Genomic DNA, 11223 nt, shown 5'->3' on the forward strand with positions numbered 1-11223 from the left:
AAAAGAGAAGTAAGATATTAGGAGAGTTACTAGACAGATGGTGTTCAACAGAAGGGAAGATACTAGAGAGACCAAAAATGTTGGTATAGTGAATTTTAAAAGAGGCAAATCTATCAGAGAGGAAAGGTCATGGAAGGGGCCTATACTGATACTGTCTGAGCCCTCCCTCTTAGTGATAGTAGAGTCAGCCAGGAAACAGGAGATTCTTAGCACCCCATGATACTGGGGATAAGGGGCCATAGGTTTATTGTATTTGAAGACTGTTGTGCAGATAGGAGATGGGAAGAACATACGTGAAGAAAATATGTGAGTTTTGAGTAGCTATATGGTGCTTGTCAAGAATAGATGGCAGAACTAGCCTGGTAGTCCCGTTTTGATGAGACAAAAAGTAACCAGCAATCCTAACATGGAGGGTTAAGATGGTTTCAGGCGCCACTTTAACTCTTCTCATTCAGGACTTTAGTACTACCCAAGGTGGCTGCTGTCAGCAGCCTATTGCCTCATTAATTGTTAGCTTAAGAGTATACAAAGGTAAAAGGCCAAGATTGCATCTTGGTTAGTTGCTTTGAAAGAGTGGACAGAAAATGTGTCATTCATGCAAAATCTAGATATCTCCCTTGTCTTTTTTAAAGGTTGCCTTTGCATCCAGCAGTACATTTCAGTCCACATTATTATATTTTGCAAAAATGAAAAATAACTTGAAATATATGGTTGAACTATAAGCCACAACTCTGTTTTTAGTAATATCACACTTCTTTCTTAAATGATTATTATTTGATATTTACCATAACTGAATAATTTCATGTTCTCAAGTTTAAGAAAAACTAAATCTGTCTCCAGATTCAACACGTGGGAGCAGACGGCATCCTGTTTTTACTGACACTTTTCGTAATGATGACCTTGAACCTGGAGAAATAAGACTGGATCGTCGCACCAAGATTATTGATGATGGAGAAAGTGGACGTCGATTAGTTATCACAGACGACCAATCAGATGAGAACCTGGACCATTCACCTCATTTTTCCAATTATGCCCCAAGGTATAATATTGATGTGTATGTTATTATTTTAATGATAGACTGTATTTACATTAGGTATTTAACAATTTTTAAGAATTTTTTCAGTATACTAATTGAAAAGGTAGAGTAATTACCTCAACCAAATGATTCTTCCTTTTTAATCATAGCATTTTTATTATCTTTATTGGATGTGTCATTTATATTCTTTAACACTTTACTTTGATTCAACTTTCCTTGCTGATATTACAAAGATACACTTTTGTTGACATACATTATCTTTTCAGGCTCAATATCGTGCAAGAACCAATAGATCGAGACAAAGCTTTGATGCCCATCACAGATGACATAGGTCGTTCTTTCTTTGAGTGCCCCTATTGTCACAAACTTTTTGGGAGTACTTCTGATATGAACAGGCATCTTGATTTTCATGAAGGTTAGTAATTTTTTTCTGAATCATTTATTATTGCAGAAGAGTTTTGACTTTGCATTGGATGGAACCATAGGGGCTGAAGTGAGTCTTAAGGTGGGAGAGGTGGACTGAGATCCTTGGTGCATAGAAGAATGTGTGGAAGGAGAGTTCATTGTACTTTAGGGCAAAGATTGATATGATTGGTGGTTATAGTAGTTCTAACAATGTTGTATGTATTTAAGCCTTGAGCCCAAAGAAAAAAAAAGTGGATATGTTGGAAATAAAATGTCTGATGACAGTATGTGGTATGGAGTGGATTGACCATATAAGGGGTTACAGTGTTAGAGAAGGGATGGTACTGAGTGAAGTATAGTTGCAAAAGTTGAACACAGTCATGGTGTACTGAAAGATTTGTATATGAGAGAATGGGTGAAAAAAGACTAAGATGATCTACTTGGCAGAAGTGGAAGGAGGAGAGTTAGACCAAGTGGGAGATAGAAGGATGGAGTGAAAGAGACTGTGGGGTATTTGAAGTTTGAACATTCAGGGTAAGAAACATGCATAGGTTAGAATGAGCTGGATTGTTTTGATATACAGGGGGCAGTTTGTCATTTGTGGCTGAACCAGGCCATGAAACTGTCTAGGTAAGCTTTGGAATAATATGTGTGACTTGGCCCTGGATGATAGGCTTTGTTTTCCAAGCATTATACTTGACTACAAGATATATGATGTTTGTGAATGTGGCCATTGTTCATCTGTTTTTGATGCCAGGGCAAGAGAAGCATTTGCATATAAAATGAAATTTATTGAATCAAGAATATTGGCTTAACTTATAACTTACATGATGAGAATTTTATAATTATCAGTTTTACTTAGAAAACTCATCAAGTTAATGAAGAATGGATATGCACTGAGCTAGAGAAAGTCCTGCTTTAAGCTTTGAATCAGAATAGTACCTCTCCCATTGCTCATTCAAAATTTGGCCTTTCATAAGAGTTTAAAAAATTTTCTGTAAAGATTAAAATTTTTCCCCTATCCTCACAGGTTGATTTTTTCTCATTGATGATCAAAATTTTTAAAATTTCGGAGACTTATTCACTTGAGTTTGGATGTACAAAGTGCAATAATGAATATTAATATAAGTTGAATTATCATGGCTTTGTAGAAATGCATCTGTGAATTTGTTGGGACCTTAATTCAACCTATTGGTAGCATAGTTGCAATGGATGGAAAAGAAAAATGATTGATGCAGATATTTTTGTTTCCCTTTGGTATTTGAATCTCTACCTTTTATTTTTAAAGTAGTCCTTTGACAGATATGGCAGTTGCCCAAAGAGGGTGGAATTGTAAGATGAAGTTGTGCTCCAGAAAATGTGGAAGTAGAATATTTGAAGGGTGAGAGCATTCTTATCGGTTTGCTAATTCCTCTTATCCACATCTCCCTTGTATATTGTTTACCTATAGTGTCCTGCCTTATTCAAGGTTTAGACAGATTTCAATTTCATAGATGCCACAAGAGGGTAAGAAGAGATTGAGGGTGGGACGGATGGTAACAACCTCTCTTGATTGGTATGCTAATTTTCTTTTTTATTTGTTTTCATTTCCATCTCTTTACTTTTTATATGCCATCAGATTTTTTTACTTTGTTGCTTAGATAATTGATTGAGCATGTAATTGCATTAATCTTTCTCTTTCAAATGTGTTCTAAGTACATTTATATGATCACTTATTTCAGATTTGAGACCCTACAACTGTGAATATTGTGACTACTCAGCAAGAACCAATAGCCAACTTAAGGTGCACAAGATGCGACATGAAGGTATTGTTTCATTGGCTACTTAGTTTGAAATGTTGTAGGCTTTTAACAATACGTGAATTGCTTTTACTTTAATTTTTTTCAGTTATTTATGCCCTTCACTGATGCATTTTTTCTGAAATATATGAAACAAAAATATTCTCTTTTTGATGTGTACATACAGGCAAAGTTACATACAGTATGTTTTGTTGATGAACATTATTATTTTAGAAAGCATTATATACTAAAGCTATTGTTACCTTGATATATTGTGGGAATATTAAAAGTATTTTCAGAAAGTTAACAAATGAGAGTTTGGGTGAGAATCAACAAACTTCAGGGGGAATAAGGAAATGTTTTGGATAGGAGGTTAATGCAGAAAACAGCGAGCTAGTGCTAGAAACAGATGAATAAAGGCACATTTGTTCACATCTGTTTTCTTTTGTGTGTAATACACTGAAACCACAGCTCTCTATCCTCTATCCCCAACCAGGCCCACAGACCTCTCCATGGTTATCCCAGCTGCTTTACATGCCCTGGTTCAATCAATTGACAGCATGTTGACCCCTGTATACCACATCATTCCAATTCACTCTATGCCATGCATGCCTTTCATCCTCTTGCATGTTCAGTCCTGTTTACTCAAAATTTGTTTCATCCCCACCTTCCATCGCCAGTTTAGTGTCCCACTCCTCCTTGTTCCTGCCACTTCTGACACACATGTCCTCTTTATCAACCTCTCCTCACTCATTTTCTCCATTTCTGCACAACCACTTCTGCTCTCTAAACCACACTCATTTTATTACCAAACCTTTATTGTACCCTTGTATTACTTACTTCATCAAACCACCTGACACCACATACTGTCCATCCTCCTCATTTATAGCCCATGCCTCACATCCATACATCATTGCTGGGACTGCTATATCAAACATACCCAGTTTTATCCTCCCAGATAGTGACTTCTCTTTCTACACATTCTTCAGTGCTCACTGAACCTTTGTCTTGTACAAAATCTTCTTGCAGGCACAGCTTAACATCCCAGTCTTTTTAGCCTGCTTCCCTTTTGAACCCATTCTTCTACATTGTTGTTATGTATCCTCTTTGAGAAGTAACATATATCACTCTGTTACTTTGATTTTGTTCATATACCTTTTTTTAATTCCATTACGGGTATGTCTGAGCTTTTGCATAGAAGTTTTAGCTTAATCATAGCCTGGCATTTGATGAACAAACTTTGTTAGATTTCAGGGTTTCATGATCAAGTTCCTGATGGGGCACACATTTCTCCCTCAGCCTAGACATGAACAATTAATGCCTTTTCAAGGAGGTTAAATTCCTGACCCTTCATCACAGTGGCTTTTGTCTAGCATACATGTTTTTATCTAGTATGAGCTGAAGGTCCAGTGACACATAGATCAGCATCATGCCAACACACTGTACACATGCATATCTCCTCCACATGTTTTTATTAGGTGATACATTTGGAATAAAAATCATTTCAACATACCTAATTGCCTTTCCTGCTGTAGTGAGGTAGCATCAAGAATAAATGAACATTGGTGATACATTTATCCTTAATCTTACTGTACTATATAATGTAACAAAACCAATTAACATTATACTGTAAATTTACTATTTTTATATCAAATCATATTTTGAATTTTTCAGGGATAAAGCTGTACAGCTGTGATGTCTGCAACTATAATGGTGTTACCCAGAGTGACTTAAATCGACACAAAAAAACACAAAGTCACATTGCTCGTAGCCAGAATGTCTGTTCCATGTGTGGTCTTGGTTTTTACTCAGCGTCCCAAAAACAGGTAATACATCTTCTCTAGAATGAGAAATTTGTTATTAACCCATTCACTGCAAGCAGGCCATATATGCCTCAGATTTTTTTTTTTTTTCAACTGCTTGGGTATATATTGTTAAAATTTTTGAGTTGGCCACCTTTGCCTCAGGGCAAGATATAGAGCTAATAATGCCTGTAGCAGCTTCCCATGCATTGTTACCAGACATTATAGTCAGTGTGTTTTCCATACTGGTCATTGTATTGAGATGCCAAAGTGGCCTGTAAGAGATCTGCACCCCCATGTTATGTATTAATTTGTAAAGCTGAGGCACTTTTACGTGATAGTAGATATTATTGTTGAAATCGTGATAAACATTGTTGTCTGCAACAAAAACAAACCATGAAATACCAGACTACTCATACATGTGTGTGACAGTTCTCTTAGAGTAGAGTGCCTTATATGCCTGGCATTGGAACAGCAAAAGTTAAAGGTTACACAGCACAGAAAACCATGTTTCACTGGGTTAAGATGTATATAATTTATCTAGAAAATTATTTTCTAGTTAACCATAATGATAAATTTATGGAGGTACCTGTATTTTACTTACTGAGTAACTGAGAATATCCTACAAACAGAATAAAGTGGATAGTAGGACTACCTCAGTGAAAGTGTTAAAGACCATCAGCAAAACCTATTATGGAAATTGTAGCAGTATTGTTAGAAATATGTTTGCTGTAAGTGATGTAGTAGATGCCTTACAATGGTATCCACATAATGAAGTAAATTTTTACAAACAGTGAAGATGATGCTAGAAAGAGAGAGATTTAGCCGACGTTTCCTATCTCTTCAGATAAAAGCAGGACTATGACAATGTTCACTAGCCACAGTATTTACAGAAGTCTGCTTAAGTAATCATGGTGGCAAGAACCTACATTTAAGACAAAGATATGTTGAAGCCATTTTAGAAAAACAAAAGTATGCAATTTTATTTTGTAGAGCAAATTTTAAAGTTGTTTGTTGATATATTTTGACAACTTAATTTTTATAGCTGTGTAACCATTCCGCCATTTGATAAACTTTTAACTTTCCTAAAGAAAGTAGCCATTTTTCCATAAGTAACAGGCCACTTAAGTTTTTGCATTCAGGAGTTGGCTTGACAGTAGCATTCATCAGTCAGGGGCTAAAACAGAAACTTACTGTCTGTAGATATCCTAATACAAGATTCCTTTTAAGTTCATTTAAGATCATCCATGTGCTTTTTCTTATTACAGTAATAAACTACTTGCTGTTTGAATTCCTTTGCATACTTCCCTGATGAGTCATCCATAATTCAGGAAGCTACACAAGTTCTTCTCCAGTATTATATTGTCAGGTACCAAGAAGAATAGAACATCGATTGATGGTTGCAATGGTACTTGTATTTCATCTTAGTCCATTTGTCTTGAATAGAGACTCACATTTCGTAGATAATTTTTTGATGAGTCTGATGGTATGCCAAGGAAACCTGTACCTTAAACCACTTTTTAGACATCATCTTAAATGGGGAAAAATAAAGTGTAGTAGTCCATAGTTCCAGCAGATGACTTTCTGAGCAGTTAGTAGTTAAAAAACTACTGTACAAAAGCTCAGTATCTGCCAGAGTCCATCAACCATGAGTAATCTGACTTTAGCCCCTGTAGACTTCATATATCAGCTTGAAGTCCTTTTGATCATCAAACATATCTTCCAGTATGTCTAATCTTACGATTTTTCATTTAATAAGTTTTTATATTTATTTATTTCACTTTGTTGCTGTCTCCCACGTTAGCAAGGTTGCACTAGGAAACAGACGAAAGAATGGCCCAACCCACCCACATACACATGTTTATACATACATGTCCACACATGCAAATATACATACCTATACATCTCAACATATACATATATATACACACACAGACATGTACGTATATACACATGTACATAATTCATACTGTCTGCCCTTATTCATTCCTGTCACCACCCCGCCACACATGAAATAACAACCCCTCCCCCCGCATGTGCACAAGGTAGCGCTAGGAAAAGACAACAAAGGCCACATTCGTTCACACTCAGTCTCTAGCTGTCATGTATAATGCACTGAAACCACAACTCCCTTTCCACATCCAGGCCCCACAGAACTTTCCATGGTTTACCCCAGACACTTCACATGCCCTGGTTCAATCCATTGACAGCATGTCGACCCTGGTATACCACATCGTTCCAATTCACTCTATTCCTTGCATGCCTTTCACCCTCCTGCATGTTCAGGCCCCGATCACTCAAAATCTTTTTCATTCAATCCTACCACCTCCTGTTGGTCTCCTGCTTCCCCTTGTTCCCTCCACTTCTGATACATACATCCACTTTGTCAACCTTTCCTTACTTATTCTCTCCATATGTCCAAACCCTTAGAACACACCTTCTTCTGCTTTCTTAACCACGCTTGTTTTTATTACTACACATCTTTCTTACCCTTTCATTACTTTCTTGATCAAATCACCTCACACCACATATTGTCCTCAACATTTCATATCCAACACATCCACTCCTTTGTACAATCCTATCTATAGCCCATGCCTCACAACCATAAAATATTGTTGGAACTACTTTTCCTTCAAACATACCCATTTTAGCTCTCCGAGTTAACATTCTCCTTCCACACATTCTTCATCGCTCCCAGAACCTTCGCCCCCTCCCCCACCCTATGGCTGGCTTCCACTTCCATGGTTCCATTTGCTACCAGGTCTACTCCCAGATATCTAAAACACTTCACTTCCTCCAATTTTTTTCTCCATTCAAACTTACATCCCAACTAACTTGTCCCTCAACCTTGCTGAACCTAATAACCTTGCTTTTATTCACATTTATCTCAACTATCTCCTTTCACACACTTTTCCAAGCTCAGTCACCAACTTCTGCAGTTTCTCACTTGAATCAGCCACCAGTGCTGTATCATTGGAGAACAACAATTGACTCACTTCCCAAGCCCTCTCATCCTCATTAGACAGCATGCTTGCCCCTCTCTCCAGAACTCTTGCATATACCTCCCTAACCACCCCATCCATAAACAAATTAAACAACCAGTGGAACATTACTCACCCCTATCACAGAATGATCTTCACTGAGAACCATTCTCTCTCCTCTTTTCCTACTTGTACACTTTCGTACACCCTTGATAAAAGTTCTCACTGCTTTTAGCAGCTTACCTCCCACACCATATATTCTTAAGACCTTCCACAAAGCATCTCTTTTAACCCTATCATATGTCTTCTCCAGATCCATAAATGCTTCAGGCAAATCCATGTTTTTCTTCAAAGTAAACACCTGATCCACACACCCTGTACATCTGAAACCACACTGCTGCTCCTTGATCTGATGCTCTGTACATGCCTTCACCCTCTACGTTGGTAACAACCTAAGTGCTATTAGGATAAGCAAAGTAGACACATACACTTAAAACTCTCTTTATATTGACATTACTGACAAGTTTAAAAATAAACTTCGTCTCAGCGTTGTTTACAGACCTCCTAAGCAAAAAGATGATGATGATAAGATATTATAGGATGAAATCAAAACTGTGATAAACAATAAAGAGGTTATAATAGTAGGAGACGTCAACAGTCCAAACATAAGCTGGAACACGTTAACAGGTGACTGAGTGGGAGCTAGAACAGTAATTAGAAAACCAAGTAAAGGTAAAAACATTCTTGATCTTGTCCTTACCAGTGACACATAATTAATCAACCCTTGCAAAATAGGCGAGAATTTGTCAAACAGCGATCACAGTTTGATTAGAATAGAGATAGGTTTAGATTATGAAATATATGACAACAGACTCTTGGTCCCAGATTACAGGTGAGCAAATTTTGAAAACATTTGACAAGAAATTCACAGTACCAATTGGACAAAACTTCTTGACGTTTACACAGTAGAGGAAATGTTGAGTAATTCTAAAAACACTACTCATGATTCAAAATAAACATATTCCATGAATTACAAAGAGAACTTGCAGTATTTCAAAACCATCATGGATGAGTAGAAGGACTGATTTGCCAAAATAAGAAAACATATAAGAAATTAAGATCAATGGGAACCGATGAAAATCACCAGGAATTAATCAAACTCCAAAGAGAGTGTAAGAAGGTCATAAGACAATGTAAATGCGACAAAGAAAAAAGAATATCCTTCAAAGTTAAGAATAATCCTAAGGTATTCTTCAAATATATAAGACAAAGGAAGACTAATGTTTCAAGGATCTGATGAAGAGAGTTGAAGGTTAGAGAAATAAAGAGCTCTGAAGTACTTAGGTATCTGGACCAATTAAATCCTAACAGATCCAACAACCCAGATTTTTAAAGGAGGTTAGGAGACAGCTGATATACTCCATAACAAAAATATTCAACATATCTCCATCGGATGGTCAGGTGTCAACTGAATGGAAACTAGCCAGTGTTACTCCTTGAACTATTTCCCAATTACCCTTATGTCAGTGTTAGGTAAAACAATGAAAAAAAATAATTCAAAATTGTTACGTTTCTAGAACACAAAATTATTGGACTACCAACACGGTTTCTGCTGATGAATTTGCTTGATTTTTTTAATGTTACTTATCAGAATTGGGATGAAAAATTACCATCTGATGTAGTGTATATAGATTTCCAAAAGGCTTTCAATAAAATACCACACAAGACTTTTACAAAGTCACAGTACATGGAATCAGTGAAGAACTCTGTACATAAATTAGAGACTGGCTTACCAGAAGAAAGCAGCATGTAGTATTAAACAGTGAAGCCTCACATTGGCTAGACATAATGAGTGGTGTCCTAGGCACACTTATTTTCATAATATACACTATTGACCTAGAACTAGGTCTCATATCTAAGATCTCCAAATTTGCTGACGATACTAAACTAGGAGGTAGAGCTGTAAACAGGTGGGACTGCGAAATGATTCAAAGAGATTTTAACTTACTAGCAGAATGGTCAGACAGATGGCAAATGAAGTTTAATGTAGACTAGTGTGAAGTTATGCACTTTGGAGACAGGAATATACGTTACAACTACAAACTTTGGAAACTCTCTTACTAAAGTAACTTACGAAAAGGACCTTTGAGATGTCATTGGCAGCAATTTGAAATACACTAAACAGTGTCAAGCAGCAAGGAAAATGGTAACCACATGTTAGGTTTCATAGCCAGGAACATAGATTATAAAACACCAGAAAAAATTCTTACACTTTATAATTCTCTAGTAAGACCACACCTTGAATATTCAGTCCAAGTTTGATCTCCAAACTGTAAAATAGAAGAAAAATTAGAGCAAATACAAAGACGTGCGACAAAATTGATCCCATCCTTTAGAAATGTGGCAAACAAAGAAAGGCTAAAATGATTGGATCTCCCTTACAAAACGTAAACCAGGGTGACTTAATCCAAGTGTTCAAAATTCTGAACAAGTTCAATTAAGTAAACCACAAGCATCTTTTCGAAATATGAGAAAATGCAGTTACTGGGACAAAGGGAATAAAACTCTAAAAGTTAAAAGATGTAGCACGTACATGGGAAAAAGCTTCTTTTCCTATAGGTGTGTTGAGAACTGGAATAAATTACCATCTAACGTAGTGAATGCTGAAACTATGAATACCTTCAAAAGTCACAGACAAATATTTTATAAATTTAGGTATACTTTGAGAAAAATGCCAGAAACAAACATATAAATGACATCGGTAATGAGGACACTAGAAGGCTAATGTGCTGCAGCGGGGAGTCAGTGATAGCGTAAAAAAGTACTGAGTGGAATTACATTTTTTTTGTCAAGTTAAATTTTTTTCCAGACAACCTAGTCAAGGGCCAATCAGGCCTTCTGTTGTCTGTCTTTCTCATGTAAACTTATGCCTCTGTAGTCTGAACACTCATCTTTATCCCCTTTGCCTTTGTACAGTGGCACCATACATGCATTCCACCAATCCACATGAACTTCACCTTGATCCATATCCTTACCAACCAATAAACAACAGTCACCTCCTTTCTTAATGAATTCATGTTTTTATATAAAATTTTTATATTTCCTTTGGTGTACCCAAAAGTCTTTGACCCCCTAGTCTACTCTTTTCCCATGTCTTAGTTGTCTTAATCTGTCATGACTTCTTTTATGTAAAGTGTCATTATACATCTCTCACAACCTGT

At 36.6% G+C, this 11223-nt stretch overlaps 1 protein-coding gene across 1 annotated transcript in view; it reads left to right on the plus strand.

Annotated features, from left to right (window-relative positions):
• Positions 1-11223, plus strand: part of LOC139751292 (uncharacterized) — a 99859-nt gene that overhangs the window by 79712 nt on the left and 8924 nt on the right. The window contains exons 7-10 of the mRNA XM_071666618.1: positions 841-1039; positions 1303-1451; positions 3163-3246; positions 4894-5045. Coding sequence (XP_071522719.1) covers positions 841-1039; positions 1303-1451; positions 3163-3246; positions 4894-5045 — 584 coding nt within the window. The remainder of the gene's footprint in view (positions 1-840; positions 1040-1302; positions 1452-3162; positions 3247-4893; positions 5046-11223) is intronic.

Source organism: Panulirus ornatus, chromosome 11, assembly GCF_036320965.1.
Source record: "Panulirus ornatus isolate Po-2019 chromosome 11, ASM3632096v1, whole genome shotgun sequence".
In the NCBI taxonomy this organism is placed as follows: domain Eukaryota; kingdom Metazoa; phylum Arthropoda; class Malacostraca; order Decapoda; family Palinuridae; genus Panulirus; species Panulirus ornatus.